Source organism: Triturus cristatus, chromosome 11 (genome assembly GCF_964204655.1).
Source record: "Triturus cristatus chromosome 11, aTriCri1.1, whole genome shotgun sequence".
Lineage (NCBI taxonomy): Eukaryota > Metazoa > Chordata > Amphibia > Caudata > Salamandridae > Triturus > Triturus cristatus.
The window spans coordinates 635,528,311-635,553,756 of NC_140594.1; the positions used below are offsets into that span (position 1 = coordinate 635,528,311).

At 44.2% G+C, this 25,446-nt stretch overlaps 1 protein-coding gene across 3 annotated transcripts in view; it reads right to left on the reverse strand.

The window, feature by feature from the left end:
- LOC146785217 (putative E3 ubiquitin-protein ligase ariadne-2) overlaps positions 1–25,446 on the reverse strand; it is a 188,698-nt gene that overhangs the window by 72,556 nt on the left and 90,696 nt on the right. For all 3 annotated transcript variants that reach the window (XM_085634123.1, XM_085634124.1, XM_085634121.1), the window contains exon 3: positions 13,744–13,911. In XM_085634123.1, the coding sequence (XP_085490249.1) occupies positions 13,744–13,911 (168 nt within the window). The remainder of the gene's footprint in view (positions 1–13,743; positions 13,912–25,446) is intronic.

Consider the following 25,446-nt stretch of genomic DNA (forward strand, 5'->3'; position numbering starts at 1 on the left):
GCACACGGTGCACCTCGAAAATCGGCGAGGATAGGGATCAGGATGATAGTCCGAGGCCAAGGGCCGACGGAGCCGGGCGCTCAAGCGTCTGCTCCGGTCGCCATCTTGGCTCCTCCCACAGGCAGCCCACTCTTGATCGAGATGCGTGAAGATAATCTGTTTTTTTAGCAACCGACACTTTCTATGTTAGATTTATGTGAGCCCGGTGTTGGAAGGGTAACTTGAAAACCCGGAATGCAACATGCTTTTTGGATAAAAAGCCAAGTCTGACTAAAGGTGTCATATTTAAAATGGGGACACATGGCAGATCTGCACGAGGACACCTCATTTTCTGTCCTCGGCTTTTTAAGCTGGGCACTGATGTGTGTGTTTAGGGAGGGAAGTCCGCAGGTGATTGCTGCAATGTACAGAATACTTTTTTTTCACTAAGAGGTACCTTGTTCAAGTTCTAACCAGTGGCCCCTAATTCATAAAGGCCACTACGATAAAACTCTGTTGCCCTGCTGAACCCTAGACTGAAGAGGGAAAAAGAGAGACCCCAAACCGCCCATGTCTGCCCTCCAAGGAGAAACTGCTTCAACTGATCCTGGGAGGACTGTCTGGTAGTGTATGTGGGGTTCGAAGGACAGCATTTGTGCTCTTCCTGATTGGGGAGGTCTTCTGACTCAAAATCCACCCTACAGTAAAATGCTTACAGTGCCTAATAATCAGGACCATCTCCCCAATACCTTTTGCCTACACGTCCACTTGTTTATGGGGCGTCTAGGGCAAAGGAACAGGTGCGGCCTATGCCCAACATGCCAATGCTGCTTATCTAATAGAAACCTACAAAAATGTCTCTGTCCCTTTATTGAATGCCACCAAAAGCAGTGACCAATGTCACCTTTGATTGGTAGCTGGGCCTCAGTCCAGCGCCCTACATAAGTACTGGGGGGTCTGCAAACTCACTTCAACTAGACCTTTCTGGCTCTTAATGACGCAAGCTGTGGGACGCCTGATTCCCCAAGACCTAGATCAACCCTAAATAAATCTCCACCTCCACTCCCTCCTCCCTCCTCCCTCCACCTCCACCTCCACTCTCCCACCTTCACTCCCCCCTCACTCCCTCCACCTCCCTCACTCACTCACCCCCTCCCTCCACCTTCACTCCCCCCTCCCCCCACCCCCTCACTCCCTGCACCTCCACTCCCCCTCCTCCCATCCCCTCCCTCCCTGCACCTCCACTCCACTCCTCCCCTCCCCACCCCTCCCTCCCTCCCTACACCTCCACTCCCCCCTCCCCCCACTGCCCCCTTCCTTGCATAAACAATAAAACTAGAACACATTTTTGGTGTTAATTATGGTTTTTATTAGGATACTTCAGTTGTATATAATTTTTTCTAGGTTATATATAAAGTGACAAATGTTTATAGCAATTTTTTAATTGTTACTTATAACTTTTAAACATGCTGTGCAACATTCACAATGCTCTTCAACACATATTAAAAACGTTAACAAAGCCAATAGCTCTCTCTAAACACTTATAAGGCCCAAAGGCGAGACCTATTGGCTATTCCAATGCTTGTTTTGATTGATATTGATGGTAATTGACTCGTATTGTGCACTGGGGTCTGCTAATCAAACCCAGGGCCAGTGCTCTGTGTAAAAGGTATATGGTAAATAGGTGTAATTACAATTAGTATGACAACTTACCTGTAAGCCCCTATGTTAGGGTAAGTAGGTGTAGAGGCACAGCAGATTTAATGCACTTAAGTGTGCTTTGCTGTTGTGCCTGCTGTCATTTTTAAAACAGCCCTGCTTTAAAGACTGCTTATAAAAGTACAGTATATTCAAATTCAATTTTGGAAATAAATGTATTTCCAAAGTCTCAAACTACCTTATTTTTACATATGTCAACCCTAAGGTCTACCCTAGGTGTCCCAGGGAAAGGGTGCCTTGTAACTATAAGCAGGGTCAATATAAAAAAAGCTTTCATAAGCCTTGGAGAAAGAAAAACTGCCAATTTAGTTTTTCTCCATTGTAGCGCAATGGCTCCATCAGCTAACATGTGAATACTTAAACAGAGTCCAACTATTGCTAGAAGTGAGCTAAAAATATACTTCAAAGTCCAACAATTTGCCATTGTTAGATTTATTATAACTCTCACGGAAAATAAGTTATACAACTTGCTTTTCTGAAGAACCAAAATCCAGTCTTCCAGCAGCCCTTCTCTCAATGACCAGCCTCTGCCAGGCTCGGCCAAGCTACCTTAATGAGGTGTGAAGTGGTCTGAGCTGAGACAAAATAAGTCTTTGGTGGGAGAAGAACTGCAGCTGCAGAGCAAAAGGCAGGATGGGGTATAATAGCAAACTGGTCTTCAAAGAGGGAATGACAGGACAGGACACAGGTTCACCCCCACATCCTGCCACCCTAGCCAGGCAGGAGCCCCAGTAATTAGATTAGCAGAGGGGCTGGAAAGGGTGTGTTAGGAAAACTTAGCCATGTCAGTGGGATGGCTTAGCCAGAGCTTAACCTCCAGGAGGGAGTTTGTAAATTTTGGATTTTGGAAGAATAGTGCTTTCTGGGTCAAGAATATGCCACACTTAGAAGGAAGTGTTCATACCCGAGGTTGGCTCCATGTACCCCATTGGTCAGAGTTGCCCCCCTGCTTGTCACTCAGGAGAATTGGATACAAATGGGAGAGCTGCCCAGCAACTCAGATCCCTGCCTGAAACTACAACGAGAAGCAGGACTACCCTACTGGAACTTTGGCCCTCACCCCAAAGGATTGCACTCTGAAGGACTGCACCTTCTGCACACTGTGAAACTAGAGCCCTAAGGACTTTGCCTTGCTTCAAAAAGTGAAGGAGTGGACACCCTGAAAGCAATAGGTTTACAGAGCTCCACGTGCATCATCTCCACCAACAAGGACCCAGTTTGAAAGCATCCAGGGGACCTTTAAGGATTTGGGCTGGTGCATTCTGGGAAACGTAGTCCCAACATCTCAAGTACCATCTCAGAGCTTCTAGACCCTTGGATTTGTTTTGTGGGCACTTCTGGGAGGAGATCCAGAAGTTTGGAGAAGATTGGATACATTTTGTAAAAAGCTTCCTAATGTGACTGATCCGTTGATGACATTCAAACGGCTGACGTCGGACTGGGACCAGGCCTGAATTTCAGGTTCGTCCTGCTGAAATCTCCGGAACTCAAGACATCCAGGATTTCACTGAGGCCTTGCGCTGAACCAAGCTGCTGTCGTCTAATAAAAACTCGGCCTGACGAGTTGCCTAGCTCGATGTCGAGAGACAAAGCTCCGGGAAAACGACTAAGTGCGAAGGTAAAAACTTAAAAACTTAACTGAGGCCTCCCGCTCAGTGTATCCGACCCCCGCTCCACCATTGTGGTCAGCCTCAAACTTTGACTTTGTTCCAGTCAAGTGCGACCAGATGTCTCAAGTTGGCGCTTTTTGGGCACTTTAACCGTTCAAAATTCATATCTGCAGTTACCTACTTTGGATTTTTGTCGTTTTGGCGTCATTTTAATCATAAAACGATGTCCTATTTGTATAAATTGGTTGTGGATTTTTATTGTGTGTTGTGTCTTACTTATTTCATTTATTGGTGTTTTTAAATGCTTTACACATCTGTCTCCTAAGTTAACCCTACCTTCTCGCAGCCAACAACCAATGGTTGAGCAAGGGAATAATTTATTTAGACCTTGACAGGACCTTTTGTTGTGGTTGTGGCCTTATTGCTAGTGTTAAGTACCTACTTATCCCTACTAATAAACCACTTTTCAACATTTGGTTTGCAGTAGTGGGATACAGTACTTGTGTTTGATCACATCATACAGTAATTAAGTGAAGATCTTTAAAAATCCAGTACATTAGCTTAGAACAAAAATCGATTTTTGAAAAAAATTATATTTGGACTAAACTGCTGTTAATTCAATTTTGAATTTCCTGAATTGTTCTACCTCTGTTTACAAAAGTTTTTTTAGTGACCCAAAACTAGGGATACCATGAAGCTTGATCTGGCTAACCTGTCTAACCTCCCAGTGGCTGAGCTTCGGGTACAGCGTAGGGCTAGGGGGCTGCCAGCTCCTACTCATATCAGAAAGAAATATATGGTTAGGTCCCTTAAGGCCTTGGCAGAGTCAGCTACAGGGGATAACAGTGAGGGAGAGAGGCCCCCTCCATTCTCCCCCAGGAGGAGGATGATGACAACTCGCCCATACCTCCTAGCACTAGGTTCAGATTTTCAGCTAATGGTGGGAGGAGGGGAGGCTCCACCACAGAGGAACCAGTGCTGCCCCTTGCAGAGAGCCAGCTTGAGGCTCAACTAGTTTCCATAGCTATAGAGAAGGAGAACAGCTGAGAAGTGGGCTGAGGCGAAAGCAAGAAAAAATGGTGGCACTGAAAATGAGGGAAATTATGAGACGTGGGTGGGTGGGTGATGGTTTGATTCCTGGCTTCCTAAGGGGATAGCTACCAAATACCCGGAGGGGGACAACATTGACAAATGGCTGACTGCATTTGAAAGGGCCCATAAGATGAGAAGGGTCAACTCCAAATACTAAGATTCACTCCTATGGAAATTGATTCCAGTACCTTGGAGGGATAGGCTCCTGACCCTAGAGGGGAATGAGGCAGAATCCTACTTCTACATGAGAAAATGTCTAGTCAGGAAATGTAGTCTCACCCTAGAGCAGTACAGGGTGAAGTTCAGGGACACTCAGACAGTAAACACACAGTCCTGGGTGAACTTTGTAGACATCTCCATGAAGGCACTAGAGGGCTGGATTCAAGGTAACCAGGTGAGTACTTATGAGGGGATGTACAAGTTATTCCTTAAAGAGCACATCCTGACTCATTGTTTACAAGAGAAGTTACGCTAGTATCTAGTGGACTCTAACCTGTCTAGTCCCAGGGAACTGGGGGGGGGGGGCGGCTGATGAGTGGTTGAAAACCAGGGTTTTGAATCAACAATAAGGGAGTGATCAAAGGAAAAAAGGAAACCCCCCTTCCCCCTCCCCCCAGGGTAAAGCCCAGGGGAAAGATGACAAAAAATTCTCACGAGACCCACAAAAACCTGTGCAATGAGATGGTGCCAATCCACCTTAAAAGGGAGGGGGTATCAAGGAATGTCTTTTTGACCCTGCAAAGGCAGAACATTTCTTTGACACTTCAAAGGTGGGTAGGTGTTTTAGCTGTAATCAGACAGAACACAAACTCTGCACAAGGAAGCCCCCACTGGTGGGCAGTCCCTGGGGATTGTCATTGTAGGCGGAGATCGTCCCAGAGTTGGGGAAGGGTATCACAGAGGCCACCTTAGTGTCCTTGTGTGGGGTGGAAATTGCAACTGTGGCCGTCTTGCCTCCCAGTATGGATAGGTACAGGCAGAGGCCTAAAATCAATAGAACTAAAATTGAGGCTCTGAGGGATACAGGAGCCAGTGTGACTATGGTTATAGAGACACTGATTTCCCAAAGGCAGTTCATACCTGCTGTGTATCACTAGGTAACAAATGCAGACAGCAGAGCCAAACTCCATCCCATGGCAATGGTGAGTTTGGAATGGAAAGGTGTGACAGGTCATAAGAAGGTAGTTGTGTCTCCTGCACTTCCAGTACAGTGTCTACTGTAAAACGATCTTGAAGTGTTTGACTAGTTAGGGGTGGAGAGAACAGTACATGCAAGGATCTCCCTGAGTGGGTATGTACTGTGACCAGGTCACAGACTGCACAGCAGGGTGATGCTGGACACTTCAACCCTGGAACAATGGACCAAGCATCCATTGACAAGAGAAAGGGCACAGGGTCTGGTGAGCCAGCCCAAGGAACTCCAGAGATGCAGGAGGAATCTGACCCTGAGGGGGGTTAAGGATCTTAACTCTGAGGTAGGGATTCCACCACCCCTGCAAGATCGATCCAACCTGGCAGAATTGATATGAGCTGGTGGATCCTCCAGGAAGGAGTTGTGTCAGGGACAGAGAGAGTGTCCCAGTCTTGAGAGCCTAAGGCAGACCACCTCCAGGCAAGAGGAAGGTGATGTCAGTGGATTCTACAAAGTATATTGAGATGAGGGAGTTATGTTTACTGAGGCCAGAAACCTCAAGGAAGGAGCCACCAGGAGAATACCTCCTCACATTGAGTCACGACATCCCCTAGGCAGGTCATTTGGGTCAGAATAAGACTTGGAACTGGTTGGTTAACGATTTCTATTGGCCCAAAATGTCTACCAAAGTAAAGGAGTTATGTAGCTCCTGTGCAACCTGTCAGGTCAGTGGCAAGACAGGGGGCAAGCCACAGGCTCCCTTGATTCCCAGACACACTTCTAAACACAGTTTCAAACCTGATAACAATACACTCCAACCTATGCGTTCTGGGTGACCTCAACATATGGTTTGGCAAACCCAATATGACCCATCCGAAAATGATAATCACTGGCCTAAACGCACTGAACCTGCATCAGATTGTCCACAAACCCACCCACATCGCTGGACATATCCTAGATGTCATTTTTGCTAATACCGAACTAGTTACCTTTTAAACTATAACTCCTGTCACATGGTCAGACCACCATTTGCTTGATTTCCAACATAAACCAACACTAAGTGACTAACCTAAAACCACCCTACATGCATCCACCTATTGACCGTGGAGCAAACTCAATTTGGAACACTTAGAAACACAACTAACAGCCAGTACAGATCTGTAAACAATAAACTCTGTTCAGAAACTATTTGAGTGGCTACAGGAAGCTTTTGATATCCTGATACCTCTCAAAACCACATAACAGAACAAAAGAAAACAAGCATCTTGGAGAAATACAGAGATAAAAGACATAAAACTACAAATTAGAAAGCTGTCTGGCTCGAAACAAAAAACAAACAAGACAAACTTCACCTACAGAAAATTAACAGATTATACAAGTCAGCTATCAAAAAGCTAAGAAAAGGTACTATTCAGACAGAATTCAAAATGCTAAATATGCAAATAAAGAATTCTATAAAATACTCAATAAATTCCTAAACCAAATTGCCTATAAGGAACTCATCCCGGTACTCAAGATTTCACAGACAAACTGGCAAATCATTACACGGACAAAGCAGACACTTTGGACTCGTACTTAAAACAGAGACAAAGCACCGGCACTAACCCTTTTACAAAACAACAATCTAAGAATACTCTAACTCAGCCTCTCCATTCTTTCCAACACATTTCACACAATGAATTTATGGACCTGCTCAAAGCAAGCAGGCCTGCTGGCAACCCTTCTGACCCCTTTCCAGCGTAAACTTTCAAGACAATTTTTCTAACAACCTCTGCTGCCACTGCAGTACGAAGAATCAACAACGATTCCTTAACTACTGGAATATTTCCAGAAGAACTCAAAAAGTCATACATACACCCTTTGCTGAAGAAAACAAACTTGGACCTGCTGAACCCTGACAACTACAGACCCATTACAAATGGACCTTTCCTGGGCAAACTGATAGAAAAAGCAGCGTTCACCCAGATGTCACAATTCATTGAAGACAATGCCATACTTTCAGACTTCCAAACAGGATTCCGTCCAGGAAGAGGCACAGAATCTGCCCTCCTTCCCATCTGGGATGACCTGAAAAACACAGTTGATTGCAATGGGGTTGATGCGTTTCTCCTCCTTGACCTCTTGGCTGCCTTTGACACGGTTGACCATGACACTGATACAAAGACTCTATGAAGCCGGCATAGAGGGGACTGCTTTAGACTGGATTACATCATACCTTCGAAACAGAACTAATGTCATCCATACCCCACCTTTCTCGTCCAAACCATTCTCCACAAAAGCTGGGGTCCCTGAAGGCTCTATCATCTCGCCCATGCTTTTCAACATCTACATGAAGTCATTACTGGTACTGATCAATCAATTTCAACTCACGTGCTATAACTATGCAGATGACATGCAAATACTCCTTCAACTGGAATGCCCCAAAGACATTGGAAACTCGCCAATTTTCAGTTGTCTCGGAGCAGTAGATAAATGGATGACTTGGAGCCATCTCAAATGGAATGCTTCGAAAACGTAAATACTCAGGTTTCGGTGATTGGAAACATTATGACCCGCTTGCCACCTAGCCTGATGAACAGGGATCACCGCCTAAAGTATCGAAGGAAGTAAGAAACCTCAGAATGACCATGGACTCCAAGCTATTGATGAATGCCCAAGTGGACAAACTAGCAAGATCAAGCTTTGTAACTATAAAAACTCTGCGACAAATTTTCCGCCATTTGGGATTTCCACACAAGGTACAAGCTACCATCTCCCTTGTTCTGTCCAAACTTGATTACACCAATAGCCACTACCACGGATCACCTTTAAGGACTATGAAAAGACCACAGCGGATTCAGAAATCAGTTGCCAGACTACTCTTGCATATCAAACCTCAAAACCACATCTCCAATGCCTTGAAAGGCCTGCATTGGTTACCGGTTGCCAAAAGATCCACGTTAAAGCTGCTTTGTATCACCCACAAAGTGATACATGGAATTGGACCACTCTTCATGACTAATAAAATCACCAAACACATTCATCATAGGAATCTCCGCTCTAGATTAGCACCTCGCCTCAAAATCCAAAGATACAAGAAAAAAAACATGGGTGGCACACCCTTCTCTGCTCAAGCAGCCAAAATATGGAACTCTTTACCCCCAACATAAGATCCACCAACAACCACCTTATCTTCAGAAACCTACTCAAGAATTGGTTCTTCCCCACATAAGCACCATACGCAAACAGAAATATACAGCATCCCTCTGTATATAAGCCTTTATTTGTACTATAGATATGTACCTATATATGTGTATTGCTGTGTATAAACATGTAGAATAATTATGTGTTTTTAAAAAACAATTTAAAAATAAATATCTTTAATCTACATATACTTACTTCCTTATGCATCTATACACTTTCCATGTACTTATGGATCTATATATTTATTACTTTCTTCTAATTCAGCATGTCCAAAGCACTACCATATCTCTCACCCTATACCTCTCTCAATATATCTTCTACTTCAACTATCTGACTCATCTCAAACCTCTTTCTACTACTGTTTCCAATGCACTACCCTATTTATCACCCTATACCTCTATCAATAGATCCTCTACATCCACTGTCTCATTCATCTCAACCCCCATACCACTACTATGATCCCCAAATTAGCCTTTCTAGATTCTCCGCCACTCTACCCCTCCTTGCACCATCTGACACCTCTTTTACTATACTGAGCCCCCAAAACAAGCCTTTCTAAACTCGTCCCTCTGACTCTTCCTCTCCACATCCCTTTTTACTCATCCCAAGTCTCCCACTACTGCTATGACCTCCAAAAAAAAGAAAAGAAATCCAAATCCTTCACTCTTCTATCCCTCCACCATCCTTTTCAATCAAAATACCAGACTAACCTGTCCACTTCTCAAATTTCATATTCCACTACACTAATTCACCACTAATCCTTTATGGGTTCCAGAGTAGTGTGCTGCTCGCCGAAAAAGAGCTTCAACACCTCATTAGGGGTAGCAAGCACTATATAAATGCAACCCTTTTCCACCTCTTCTATCCCTCCGCTATCCTTTTCAATCCAAATAACTGACTAATAACCAGAGTAGTGTGCTACTCGCTGAAAAAGCGCTTCAACACCCCATCAGGGGTAACAAGTGCTATGTATATATGTGAACCTTTTTTTCCCTCTTCTATCCCTCTGCTACCCTTCTCAATCCAAATAACTGACTAACATATACACCACTCAAATTACTTTCATATTTCACTATACTAATTCACCACTAATCCTTAAGGGTTCCGGAGTAGCGTGCTGCTCACCAAGAAAGTGCTCCAACACCCCATTAGGGGTAACAAGCGCTATATAAATGCAAACATTTTTTCCCTCTTCTATCCCTCCGCTATCCTTCTCAATCCAAATAAATGACTAATACCCCCCACTCAAATTACTTTCATATTTCACTATACTAATTCACCACTAATCCTGTATGGGTTCCGGAGGCGCATACTACTCGCCGAAAAAGCGCTTCGACACCTCGTCAGGTGATCTACCGACACTACGCGAGCCACACACACCCACTTTGAAAGTTGCAGAATGGGATAACACCCATTGTCATGCCATTTCTAGGCTAAAGGTTGAATCACACTAGAAGATTGCTTACTAGAAAATTGACATATCCTTTAATACCTTGACATAGGAAGAGCTTTTACATTGATCAGGCTTCTACCAATACCACTTTAAGAAAGTGGATTGAAAATCGCTGATAGTACACAGAATAGAAGGCCAACACACTTTTTGCCCTGAGGAAGTCTTAGAGGACGAAACGTGTTAGCTACAGTGTTACTTGTTGTGAAGAAGAGATCACGAATAAAGAAAAGTTAAAACACACCTGCTGAATTGATGTTGTTCTTAATCATGTGATGTTATTTGAGATATTACCATAAGGATTGCTGGACCAAATTGTTGTTTTGCTATTGTGGGGTTTTCTAATCCTAGGAGGCTTAGGGGTATTGGGCCTCAGGTCCAGTGCACTATAGATTTAATTTTTTTACCTTACTGTTGGGATAAGTGCAGTCATAATTGCCTCATACCCTGTATATCTGTTGTCTTCTCATGCTTCACATGCCTGTCTCCTAAGTTAAGCCTGCTTGCTCACAGCCAGCTACAAAGGGTTGAGCAAGAGAATCATTTATTGAGACCTTGACTGGAGCTTTTACTGTGATTGTGACCTTATTACTAGTAGTAAGTACCTACTTATCCCTACTATTAAACCACTTTCCAACAGGCACCAATTTAGGAAGAAGTAAGATGAATCAAAGTACCTTGAAGGCTGTATCTGCAACACAAGCAACCCAAAAGTAGTCTGACCAAGAGACAAGCCTCCCTCTTGTCTACTGTGTATAATAAGCCTGAATCTTCATTTTATGGGGAGGAACAGCCACAGCAAACACAAGGACCCTTTTCCTCATGGGAACAGTCCAGCCCGAACTGCCAAGCCAGGTCTTTCCTGTACCGGAAACAAGCATAATGGGAACAGCCACAGTCCAACACACCACACAAAAATCCTGGTGGCAAGTATATAGCTCAGGACTTGCTGATTCATGTCATGGCCCATTAAAAAAAAATATGTAAGGTCCCACATGCTGAAGAGCCAAGAATTTCTTAAGTGCCAAGACTGTAACAGCTCAAGAAACTAAAGAATACATGGTTTCCCTTGCTGCCAGAATCAAATGATGTGAAATTCTGTGAATGGAAGACTCCAGATAAGATCACCCTTCGAGATTCCTATCAAATTTCTGCCACTGTTAGGGGAGTAGGACTGCTCCTTACTTGAAGTAACTGTAAGCTAGTTTGTCTGGGCATCCTTCCTTGGCACCAAAAGATCCATTAGAACATATTGATAAGAGAATGGATATAGCTTTCAAAATATTCTTATGAGGGGTCCTGTCTCTCTTTAAGAGCCAACAATTACACCACTAGCAATTACTTGGGCCTCCATCCCTCTCTATCCATATTTTGCACACAATACCCAGCCATGTGCAAATCAGTCTCTGCCCTGCTCCAAAGGGAATAGTTCAGCCCAAATGCGAGACCTGGTCATCCTTGAAGCTGAACACAAGCAACATAGGATAGGTTTCATCCTAGTTAGGGCTCATCAGCCAGGTATAGCTTGGTTCCAGTGACATAGCATGTGGGTATACCCGTCCCACTTAGGGCGACACACTTAAGTATACAAAAAAGCAAGGGATGGAATGCTGGAACTAAACTCAGCCACCAGTACTTACTTGGATCTACCTCTCAGACCATCATTTTTTTGCACACAAATCCACCTCAGTTTGGACCCAGCCATATGCAAATCTGTCTGGACTCTGCTTCAATGGGAACAGTCCAACCCAAACTGCCAGGCCAGGTTCTACCTAAAATGTAACACAAACAACCTAAGCCCAATTTTGGCTTAGCTAGTGATCATCAACCAGGTATAGCTTGGTTCCAGTGACACAGTGTGCACAGGAACCGAGTCTCGGTATACCCATCCCACTAAGGGCACCACACTAAAGTGTACAAAAAAGTGATGGATGGAATGCTTGTATTAACCTCAGCCACTGGTAATTACTTGGACCTCATCCCAGTCCATCATTATTTTGCACACCATGCCACCTCAATTTGTGCCCAGGAATATGCAAGTCAGACTCAACCCTACTCCAGTAGAAATAGTCAGGCTCGCAATGCTAAGCCAGATCCTCCCTGAACTTGAATACAAGCAACCTAGGTAAATCTCTTCAGCCAGGTATAGCATGGTTCCAGTGACACAGTGTGCACAGGACCCACATCTGGGCATACACGTCATCGTAAGCCTGAAGCAATGTTTTACATGCGAACCCTCCAGAAAACACCATAGGTGCTGCAGTCCATAGGTGGTATTTAGCTTCCAGGTGGCTGGTGTTTTTCCTACACCATATGCTAGGGACTTATAGGCAAGTTAAATATATCAATCAGGTATAATCCAATGTAACCATGTTTAAAGGAGGAGCAAATGTATCTTACTCCAGTTATTTAGGGGTAAAGTGCGTAGAGTATAAAAAAGCCCAGCAAAAACAGGGTCCACAAAAAGACAGAAAATCAAGGATGACCATGCAGAAAAGACGGATTTGCTACAGTTATTATGGCGCCTAGCTTTGGTGACTAAGAGAGTTTTTCTGGTGTACTCCAAGAGACTACCTATCTCCAGTGAAGACGTATACAAAGTGGCCAGGTAGAACGAGCCAATAAGTCTCACTGATCCCCGCCTGGGTGAACATCATTCACCCACTCCAGTATCTATTTGTGGCATCTGAAGGCTACACAAGTCTGGTCTAAAAAACCATGGCGGGAGATGGTCTGTTCAATCTATAGCAGAGTGTACTCAGGCCAAGTATTCTTTATAATCCAGACATCTCAACTGTTCCACATTGACTGCATATTATTGGAAGCTAGTAATGGAAAAAGACATGCTTTTGTACTGCGTCAGAAGTCCAAGGGTGGGCTGTTCTCTTCTAAACTCGTGTATTTCAAATACACTCATCTGAATGTATTGTCTTTAATACATCAACCTAAAAAACCCAGCCCAAATGTCGGGTTACAGTTTCCGAGACATTTAAATTAGTACCTCATGTCCTTTTTGGGTAAGAATCCTTGATGTGATAATGCCAGAAATCTTGTAGATTGGCAGGTTGGAGTGGTATACTAATCATTACTGACTCTGGTCCTCATGGGAACAGTCCATCCTCAAACATCAGGGAATGCTATTGTGTTTCATGTAATGCTTTAAGTGGTCGAGACTGTGCCCAAAGGTGAGTCCCTTGTTCGCTGTGCCATAGGATCCAAGCTATAGCTTGCTGATGAGGCCTAACAAGACCAACAACAGTCTGAAGAGCTTGTATATCCTTCTACTGGGAGCCTCACTTGGAAGTTTGGGATGGACTGGTCACATGAGGAGCAGGGTCAGTACAGATTTGCATATGGTGAGCCACTGTCTAGAGTGCCACAGTAGGTGAAACTTTATTGGTATGAATGCTGCCCAGAGCCATTGCCCATAGTGTGGACTATTTGCAAGCATCCCTACCACCACATTTTGTGCCTTTCATAAATTCTAATACTCAGAATGTTGCATACTAACAGATATGACACGCTGGAGATGTAAATAAAGTGAGAAAGATTAAAACAGCACAAAAACCACAACTCACCTCTTTAAACTCACAGTACTGCTTGGCTGCCATTAATGCCACTTTTTCTTCAAACTTGCACTGCTCATCCTCCATCAGCACCGCATGTCTCCGTATCTCCACATATGGCCATATTTTACCACATTTTGCACCATTAACATCAGCAGGGCAATGAAACATGAAATTTCCCTGAAAACCAGGAAAAGCACAGAGTTAACATAGTCTTATCGAACGGTAAATCATGTTACTGAATATGTAATTTCTCCAGAGGGATGAGAGGAAAAGATTAAGTTAATAGGGGAATCCTTCCCGACAATACTCGCCAACCCATGCTTGCCTACTGGAAAAAAAAAGCTATTAGAAAGAGCAACAATTAATAATCAGTTCTGCTAAAAGGACAGTCTTAGTTCTGACAGCAGGTAATCACAGATTTTATTCTGAGTTGAAAAGTGAATAACTTTTTTGTTTTGAAAAAAAATCTGGTTTTTAATTTCCAACCAATAACCTCTGACATTATGAACAGGAAACTGTAGTTCAAGGCCTAACATCATGACATAGTTTTCATCTATATATATGAGTCACATTCTACAGGGCACAAGTTCTAAAGAAGAAGTGGGGAGACTGACCAACCTAAGCAGTATGCAAGTGATATCATGACGCGTGACATCAAAGCACATGACGTCACGATGAGTGACATTCCAGGTGGCATCACAGGAAGTGACCTCACTGGAAGTGATTCTCTGATATGTGTATGTTAGGACATGTGACAACTGAAAATGCAATAAAATATATCTAAAAAAATGTTGTCTCCTGCAAAGCATATCATGTAGCATACAGATCACAGATTTTTATTTTATGTAGATAGGTAAGTGGATTACTGCTTTGAACATGGCGATCCTTTTGTTACTCTCAGTTAATAAATTGTAATTCTCCTAGTACACCACTGCGAGCTATGAAGGGTATTAGACTCCTCCCCACACTTTGTAACCCTGACACTCTCATGTAACACATCTTGTACATTGATTTACACTCACATGATTTAGTTGGAATGGATAATGTGAATGTTATGTAAAGCGCTCTAACACTGCATTGGGATGAGTAGCGCTATAAAAGAAATAAAATAGTGCTATTGAAATTGTTATTTGTGTATATACTGGGACAGACCAACACATCTGACATTTTTACAGTGCATGCATCTCTTATATACAGGGACTGAACAAAGGCAAAAGCATGCCTCTATTAAGAACCTGTGAAGAGAATACAAGCTGTGTGCTTTTGTTTCCTCGCCTCTGCATTTGCATTTGTGAGGTTCTGGGGCGCCTCCAGTCCCATACTACATCAAAAGGAGGCCTGATGGCCCCTTAACTTCGGCCCAGCTGGAGGTGAAACAAAAGCTCCCTCGCTGCCTGCACTTTGCTGCTGGGAATGGAAAGCAGGCAACGTGCAGGAGCTGCTACAGGTGTCCCGGTGTCTGAAAATTACACCGGGACAAGTTGAACATATTTCTGTGGAGCCCTACTTCTTGGCAGGGTACACAGCGTCCACCCCTGTGAAAATAGTGGATGGAAGCCGTGTACCTGCATGTACTCCCGACTTGTGCCCGGACATTCTAGTACCACATTACGTGCGTATGGTCCCATATTCCTATCCCATTCCTGCCGCCCCTTATTCCTCTCCACTCAAGGGACACCTATCAACCTGGTGTTCTACCAGTTTCTCTCCTGGGCCCACTAGCCCTATTTCATGTCCTCTTCTGCATTCCTCCATGCACCCCACACTTTGTCGAATTTACATGGGTAACCCCAAGCCTTGTACACCAGTTCTACATGTTGCATGCATTAGTTGAGGCCAGATTCCCACTCTGCCACCGTAGGCATCTTCGATGCCCACCCCCCCCTCCCCACCCTATTATCGCACTATCAGGCATATGCATCAATATTGGCTGTTGCGATTCCTTAATTGCGATTTTTAAGGAATCGCAATTAAGGAATCGCAAAAGCCTATGCATGTAGAAATTGCTGGAAAAATAGCGATTTCTAAACATTCCTTAATTGCGAATCCCAAATTGCGAGTCGCAATTAAGGAATACCTCCCCATTCATTCCTATGGGCCAAGAGGCCCATAGGAATCAATGGGAAGACATTCTCAATTTGTGATTCTCAATTAGAGAATCGCAAATTGAGAATGCATTTTCAAGGGTGCAAGGGTGTTAAGACGACACCCCGTTGCACCCCTGAAATCGATCTGTGCACAAATGTTGCGCACACACATGTCCAAAGAACATGTGTGTGTGTAACCTACGACTTTGAAAAATGCACTTTAGTGCATTTTTCAAAGTTTTCGCTATTTATAATGTGGTATGATTCCATGGTAAATAGCGGGCCCAAATAGCGAAATCGCTATTTTTAAAGGCATCTTGCATTGCAGTTAAGGAATCGCAATTTGCGATTCCTTAAATGCAATCGCAATTTAAGAAATCACAAAAATTTGCGATTTCTTAAATTGCGAGTGGCAAGTTGTTTCATGCATCGCAAAAGCTATTTATGCGATCGCAAACGGCCGATTTTTGCGATTCGCTCCGTTTGCGATCGTAAAAAGCTTTGATGCATGTGCCTGTATGTCTCTCCTAGCCACCATCAGGGCTACATTACAAAGAAAGTTGCATGTATATGTTCAGGGCCCCTTTGCCCCGTATGCCCATTATAACCAGCTGGGGGTAAGTTCCAGGTCTAGTTTGGCGATTGGTACACGTTTCTTACGGATCTTCCCCTAGTATTCCTGTACGTATGAGCGCCCATATTCTGTGCAGTAGTATACCTTTTTCTTTTGAATGCCCGGCGCATCAATCGTCTTCCGCTTTCCCCATTTTCAATAGCTGCATTCTGTTGTAGTATACCCTGTGTAGTAACTTTAGTGTTACCAACCGAAATCATGCCCTTATGGCCACCTCCCAAAGAATACTTCAGGCCTCCCCCCATGAATCAACCTTCAGCCTGCCCAGGTTCTGTTCCCATTTATCCCTTAACGCTATGAGGGGGTGGTAGGCTGTTGTTTAGCAATGTAGAGTTGATAAGAGGAATAGAATACCTGTGTAGTGGGGCCCTCAAAACTCTCTAGTCAAAAGGTGTCTCTTGCAAAATATCTTGTTACATGCACGTACCTAAGAAATGTACCTCTTGTGAGCTCACATTACCCCTACAGCTCTGGGAAAGGCATCAACTCGCCATCCCGCTATACGGCGACCATTTTGGAGATGCCCAGCAAGTCCCATTGCTTGTGGCTATCAGTTGACTATACGTCTTTCAACGTTTCAGTCTCCCAAAATAGCATCTCAAGTGTCCGTTTCCCATTCCAACCCACTGCTGCTGTGGTGTGGCTTTCTGCTAGACCTACGCTACTATGGCTGTGGGGGATTGCAGTAGTTTCATCTTTCCCGTACAATAAACTCAGGTACCCCTTAAGATCCCTAGCCCTCCTATCAGCAAGCAAAGAAGGTTCTTGCAATTTCATGAATACGCAGTTGTTGCTCAGTTGCAGCAGGACAGAATGAACCACGCTTAGAAAGAGGAAACAGTGATGTTATGCTGCCCCTGAGAAGGTGTAGCATGTTGACGCATTCCCAGGTTTACTATTGTTGGTAAAACAGGGAATGCGCCAAAATCCATGGGCAAATGCAAGGGAAAACCCATTGCCCCCCCCATGGAAGGCCTTTCCAAGGCACAGTAACGCAAGACAGCAACTTGCGCTGCTGTGCGTTACTCCAGATTTACCAAGCAATGCAGGGCCACGGAAGGTGGCCTTGCGTTGCTTGGTAAATCTGACTCAAGAATTGCGTTGTCCTGCAACACCCTGCGTAACTCAAAGGCAACATAATCCCTTTATAAATCTGGCCCTGAGTCCCCAGCCTATGCTGGACATGGTTCAGCAACCACTGTCATAAACACATGGAGGTCCTTCAGGAAGCAGTGGCTCCTCATCAGGAGCTTCAGTGTGCAGCCCCCCTGCCTCCTGAGTGGCCCCTCCGTATTTTTTCAATTTAGCAGTGTTCATGAAAACACGAGTTTCGTATTTTCATGAACAGTGTTGGTGGCAGATTAGCCCACCCTGCCTCCAGTCCAGGCTCCTGATGACAAGAGGAGAAGGGGGCTGAAGGGGTTGAGGTATGATCCAGCTACAGAGTGTTGTTTCAGAATAAAACACTCCGTAATTAGATGTCTGGATTGCACATGTCTGAGGGGCGTAGTTCAACTATGATCCCCTCACACAGGTACAATCTATTTTATTTGGCAGACACAATGCACATGCCTCAGGTAGTGCAGTATATCTGCTAAAATGTGGCTCTCTGGTCACACATCATCAGTGCATCCCTGAAGCCAATCAAAAACCACGCAGAACAACAGGGGCAGGATTCTGAGCACTATCCCATCTTCTTATAGGACTATATTTCCAGTTCGGTCAAGAAGCTGGGAGAGGGACTGAGGTGGTTTTTCCCCTTTTCAAACCTATCATTGGTGCTCCAAATGGCTCCTCGTTGGGAATCATGGCTTGCTGGTTCCACTGTCCAGCACAAGATCCCTGTTCTGCTGCTGCCATGGAGCCTCCAAGTTGCCAGCTAGGTAAACAGGGTAAATAAACAAATTCTATTTCTCTGTGCATGCCTGTATGTGTTTGTGAGTGATTGAGAGTGAATGGCATTGAGTGAAAGAGAGTGTGTGAGGGTGTTTGAGAGTGTCAATGAGAGTGAAACTTAGTGAGAATCTGAGTTTGAGAGTGTGTATAAATAAGTGAAAGTGAGTACAAGGGTGGGAGTGAAAATGTATGCTAGAATGAATGATTGGAGGTTGTGAGAGGAAATGGAAGTAAGTTTGGGGTGTAGCTAATAATGGTGCAGGAGGTGCAGTTGCACTAGTGCCCAGAGTCAGTGAGTTTGTGTAAGTGTGTTAGTAAGTGAGAATGAGAACCAGCGAGTATGAGTACGTTTGTGTGCAACAGTGAGTAGGAGTGAGTGTGAGTGAGAATGAGTAAGTGAGAGAATGTGTGTTAGAGTCAGTGAGAGAACAAGAGTAAATGTGAGAGGGAATAAGTATGTGTGAGGACATTTTTTGAAAAAAAGGGTGAACTCCACCACTTACACCTCACCACTTTCAAAAATCACCAGCTGCCACTGCCTTCAGGTCAGGGAATGAGAATGTGCACCCCTAAGTTCTGCATACCTGCACAGTCATTAGTCCCTATGCTCAAGAGACTGATGTCTTTGTAATTTGTGTCTGGTAATGAAACTTTGTTTTCTAAGCATTCTTTGTTCTATTTATTTAGGCTGGGGTAAACAGTTCCACATGTCGTGTGAGGCTTCTTCAGAGAGTTATGTTAAGTTAAGCTCTCAGGGAAAGAGCAACACACAACAATACACTACTTTGCACTAGCAGCAAATAGTAGAGATAACTCTGAGCTATTATTTCCATGCTAGTTCAATAATTGAGGAACCAATGAGCTTTTCACTGTTTCTTGAAGGTAAATCTTTTCTGGTGTTACACATGTTAAACGGAAAGTGATTCCAACGTTTGGATGGTTGAGCCAAAACGCAGTAAGTACCCTAACTTTAATCTAGCTTTACTGCACCTCAGTACCTTCAGTGAGATGAACGTGGTACAAACTGTGGCCTGGGATGGACACATTTCTTGTGGAGAAAACAGGACAATGCTTATAAATTGCCTGATGTATAATGCACAGCATCTTAACCAGATCCTCTCTGTCCCTGGTAACCAAAGAAAAGATCAAAGGCATGTGTTCTGCAATGAAACTCTGATTAAAATGTGAGCTGTGGCTTTTTGTTTGGACGATGGCCTACTTGGTAGTCCAGAAGTCCCAAACGTACTATGTTTGCATAATCAATCTGACATAGTGGCAAATATCTTAACACTGTTATCAGGGGTGGTTTCTGACTTTTGGGCATTGCCTCACACATATTTGCCCCTCCCACTGGCCTCCGTCTAACATGTTGTGAAAATGTAAGTTGTTGAGAGACTTCTGAAACTATTTACTGTATTAAAATCCTCTGAAGGGGGTGGGGCTTAAGTTTGATGGGCACAAGCGCACGGCACCTAGGCAGCAAAGTGTGCATGTCGGATTGGACGGCAGCCTTTCTCCGCCAACCTGACATGTGCACTACAGGCTACGCAGGGGTGTAACACAGGACCCCACATCCCCCGTGGTGCGGGGGGCCCTGAGCTGCAGGGGGCCCCCTCAGCCCAGTACTCAGGCCTTAGAGCTCCGGATTAAATCTGGAGTGGGGGCCCTCCGTGTACCTTGCAGGGGGTCCCCCTCAGCTTTCGTTACGCCACTGAGGCTACGCTGCACTGCAGATTAAGGGAGTGGGGGTGGCTCAAAACTTCAGACTTCCAGTCACTTAATGAGGAGTGAGTTTGCCTGCTCCAGCCAAGCATCATGATTGGCTGCGGGACGAGGTTGCCAGGCCAAGTGCAGGCCTTTGGTGCAGTCTAGTGTGCCCACATGGCACAATGGGGCTGGGAGGGTCTGCTGATGGAGCAAAGGCCGATCACTGTAATGGCTTAATGTGAAGCCATGTAGTGATTGGCCATTTCTGCCATTGTTTGGCTGATCGGCCAACCTGTCTGTTTCTGCCCCCTCTCGGCGAGCGAGAAGCAGACTCAAGTCACTCACCGTCACCATCCAGAGGAGTTAAGGAGTGGACGACACAACACTACTTTGGTCAGTCGACTAACAACAGCCAGCAACTGAGCTAAAATAATTGGCACAACAGAGGAAATGTATTAAGGAAGGGGCACCGTCAGATGACAGTTAAAGTTTAGAGAGGGGGGTAGGGGGGAGAAGAAGGATTCAGTCAGAACTGATGGAGTATTGAGCTTGGGTCCGGTAAGGTTTGGTTAGTAACAACAATGACAATCCCTGAACCTTACTGAACCCAAACACACCTCTGCTGGTTCAAAGAAAACATGGCTCTTATAATTTTGCGTTAGGTCACGTGCTGCATAAGTAACACGGCCGGGTTTCCATTTCGCCTATCTGGAATAGAGGGATCTGGTGTGAACAGAAGAATGTCTGTAAGAACTTGAGCGTTTCCAACTGCATAGTGTGTTTGTTTTTACAAACTTAATACAATTTTTATTTTATTACAAATACACGTGGCTGTTCCAAGTGTTGTGCAGTGTTAACGGTCGGTGGGCTTGATTCTACAGACTTTTAGTGACTGGAGAAAACTGATTTTTCTTATGTAAGTTCAATAAATGAATGAAAGTGAGCTCGGACTTAATTGGCCCTTTTTTGCAGTTCTGTAGTGAATGTCATTCAGCGCTCCGAAGGGGTCCCGGTGACGCATAGTGCTATGTAAAGCTAACAAAAATACATTTTCACATAGCAACCTATATGAAGTAATGTAACTTTCATTGCTTTTTTTGTAGTATTTATCAAAGATGCACCAGTCTCACCGCTGTTTTCCAAACACCTGATAATGCTTAGTTTGTATTTAAACAGAATGCTGTTTTTGCCCAGATGTCTCTGTTTCTTGCACTGTGTGCTGCAATAGGAACAGATGCGCACAGTGATTATTTGAGACTGTGCACTAGTCCAATAGTGGAACACCACCTCAACTTCTGCTGAGTTCAGTTTCACTTTATTCTGCAGAAGGCAGTTATTCAGCTCAGGCATGAAGTCTCTTAAAATTCAATTCACCATGAAATCTGCTTTATTAGATTCAAAATAACCTAAATATGACCGGCATAGTTAAATGTTTTGACCCTGAATGAATGATACAAAGTAATGAAGGGGTGGACAATCACAACACCAACACAGCTATAAAAGAACAAAACAATGCATTCTGTCCACCATCTATTTCAGTGACTAGTTCTATATGTGCACACATGCATGCATATGGATACAAACACACACAAATACACACTCTTAGTTAAAATTCAGATGTGCTGGCTAATAAGGTTTTATTCCCATTGTTGAGTGTGAGGAGGGGGCATGACTCACACAAGCGATGAAGTCCCAAGTGAGTCATGGTACCACTAGTCTCCCTCAACAATGGTAATAAATAGTATCTTACTATGACAAAAAAAATGATTTGACTTTGGCACTATAGCATGGCTTTCATATATTTGTTCCAAGTTTAGGCTTTTTTACTACACAAAATGCAGTGGTGTAAAAAATTCATGTCTCAGAGGGACACATGAAATATGTTCCAGATTTTGCAGAAATTATGTCCTAATTACAGTCTCTGCAGGGTTTCACCACTGCCCATTGTTTATTTAGTAACCACTTGATGAAAGTTAAAACATAACTATATCCATGAAATTACAATCCAGCTTCATTACTAGCTGAATATTGCACGACAATCTTAAAATAGCTGAGCACAGCAATTGCTGCTTGTTTAATTAGCAGTCCATTTCTGAAAACTAATTAAATCCTGAATATTCAAAAATTAGCGGCCTATTGGTAGTTGAACAGTCACGGAGTAGCCCCAAACATCACTCAGCAAAATAAATGTACATTTTTCAATCAACAATCATTTATGAAAGCTGCACATTCTAACTACAGTTCCGGGCCCTTGTTGTCAAGTTCTGGAATTATATAGATCTATTGAAAACACCAGTCATCCCTGAATACCCAAGCCTGTCAGCAAACAGGAAGTCGCTACTGGACGTGGAAATCGGGCTAGAAACAGGGAAGGGAGTGAGAGACAAACCCTGGACTGGCGCTCACACTCCTTCAAGGTTTGTTTGTTTGAAGGGACAGCACCACTCTATCTAGATCTTACTAATGGGTTTATCAACACAGGCGGGAAGAAAGAGTGGAGATGGTAGATAAGCAGTCAAGCTGGTAACCAAACAATATAGCACAGATGGAATAAATGTTTACCTGTTCTAGCAGCGAGTTGTGCTATAATGATACCAAAGTTGACCAGGATACAAGCTGAGGCCCCAGGATACTATAGTAGCACACCAGTAGGACTATACAGAAAAGAAGGTAGGGCAGCACAACATATGGAAAAGCACAACAGGAGGAAACAGGGAAACAGAGGTACCGAAAGGGGAAGGAAAGCAAATGTGGAGGGAACACAATAAGAGATGCAAACTAGTACATGAGCGAAGAGCCAGTGCAACTATGCCACACATTGCCAAGGAAAGTCTAATAGCCTACATTTCTCTAAATAGAGCTCTATCAAGCTCAACCCAGAAATCACCAAAAACCTGGAAGTAAGTAATTATTGCTATACTGCAGTTAGCAGTCTGCTGTCCCAGCCTTACATAATTTCCACTGGTCCATTCTCCAGCTTCTCCAGCCTCCTTGCACCTGCCATTCCCCCTGAAGCCTCAAAGTCCCTCACCACTCCAAAGAACGGCCTCCTGAAGAACAGTTTTGGGCAAAGGTTGTAATGGACTTTGTTTGTAAAACCTCTTTATTAATCTGTAGGAGTGTAGAAAGTCTACTCACTCCTAAGACCTTTATAACATTTCATAACCCTTACAGGACACCAGCTATTGTAATTGACCACTCCATTAAAGATACACAAACCAATGATGTCCTCAATTTCACTTTCAGGGGACACACTCTTGAATCCACACACAAAGGGTTGCATATCCCCCTGTAGTGAGTCTGGAGCCAGGGCAGGAAGGGCAGTGCATCTGTGCACTTCAAATGCATATCCTTGAAGTCTCCCCACTTAAAATGCACCACTGGGTATACAAACTGGACCTCAGACACCACCAACTCAGTACACTTCTGGGCCTGTGGATACTCTGCCAGGAAGAGGAACTGCTGTGCTGCTCCCAGGACTGCCACTCTGCTGGACTTCTGATTGCTGGACTCCTGCTTTGCTTTTCTGCCCTGTGCCTGCTGACCTCCTGCCTGGGAGTGAGAAGAACTGGACCTGAATCTCTCCAACCCAGAACCCAGAGTGACTCCAAGGGTAGTTGGCTGGTCTCCTAATTTGAAGTCTCAGGGACATAACAGACTTCCAACCACCCTGCTCCTAGACTCTGCCATCTGTGAGTCTGTCCTGCTAAGTGGTGCCACCCCAGTCCTGATCCCTTGAAAGTGGGCCTAAGATATTTTCTCCAGCGAAACCTATGCATCCTCTGCTGCAGGAGAGGAATAGACACATCACCTTCACAGCGTGGGTCAAAACTAGCAAATCACCTTTGCAACCGACATAGTGACACTTTTCTCAGCGCAAGGTCCTTGCATCCCCGGCAATGGCAGCCTCGGCGACGATGCTGAAACTTAGCATCGCAGCCTCTGCACTCATCAGGACCAACCCATCGTGTCAAACAATTCGGGAAATCCCACAGTAAGTTCACTGCATCTCGGAACCGACCGATCGCAGCTGTTGCGTGGAGAACATCAGCACAACCTCTCTACTGTGTGGTTTGGAATCAAGGCATCGCTCTGCAACCCAGATGTATCGTACTTTGGTTAGGCGGTTCTACCTGGGTTCTTGTAGGCAGCCTGTGCTCCTTCACGGTCGGCCTAAATATTTGAATTTGTCCCGGTCAGGCACAATCAGATATCCCCGATTGGTATTTTTTGCTTCTAAGCGCTATTTTACAGTTTATTCCTTGAAAATTTATAATTCAAGTTCTACTTATTGGATTTTGATCACTTTACTTTAGTCTTCATTTATTTATTAAGTTAATCTCTATTTTTCTAATCTGATGTGGAATATTTTTGTGAGATGCTTTCACTGTTTTACTGTTTGAAGTATTGCACAAATACTTTACACATTGCCTCTAAATTAAGCCTGACCGCTCTGTTCCAAGCTACCAGAGGGTGAGCACAGGTTTATTTGGGGTTTGCTTGTGCCTTATCCTGACCAGGATTGTTGTTGCTGCTTGACCAGGGTTCACACCCTAGTCAATCGGTAACCCAATTTCTAACATTGGTGATCAGTGGTGAGAAAAGGACTTGTGTTTGTGCAATACCATAAAGTGGATTGGTGTACACTACTATTCCATACTTAAGACTAATTTGAGTGAAAATTCTTCCTGATTCGCCTTTTTGCTTTTTCAAAATTCATTTTTACCTTACTTGGCTGTTGTGTCTGTGACTATCTTGCAAAGATGGAGTTCGAGCTGGCCAACCTGGAGAGCTACACAGTGGCCAGCTCAAGGAATTTTGTCAGGTTAGAAGGCTGCTCACTAAGAGGAGCATTAAAAAGGCTGAGCTCCAGAAAGCTTTAAGGGCATGGGCAGAGGTTCATCAATATCTAACTGCAGCAGATGACCAGGAGGATGAAAAAATGAGGCGGGGGTCAGAGTGGAACCCAGAGGATGGTCTTGGACTGCAACCTGCTGAGGACGGGGTGACATCCCCCCAGGATTGGAGGAAAGGGAGGAAAGAATTGCTTTGGACCGTTTGGCCCAAGAGATGAGCCTTAAGAAGCTGGACGTCGAGGCCAGACAGGCAGATTCCAGCAGTGATGGTATCAGATTTTCTTTAGTGTCCTCTGGAGACAAGCGGGTTCACATTCCTAAAGGTCTGGTGCCTGACTTTGTTGTAGGAGACAATATTGATAGGTGGTTAGAGGTTTATGAAATTGCCTTGCAGATGAACAAGATCCCAGAGGAGGCTTGTGGGGCTAGTCTGTGGAAGTATATCAGTAGGGAGGTGAGGGACACCATACTGGCCCTAGAGAAGGAGGTCAGAATGAGGCATCCCCCATGAAAGAGGACCTTATCTGAAAAT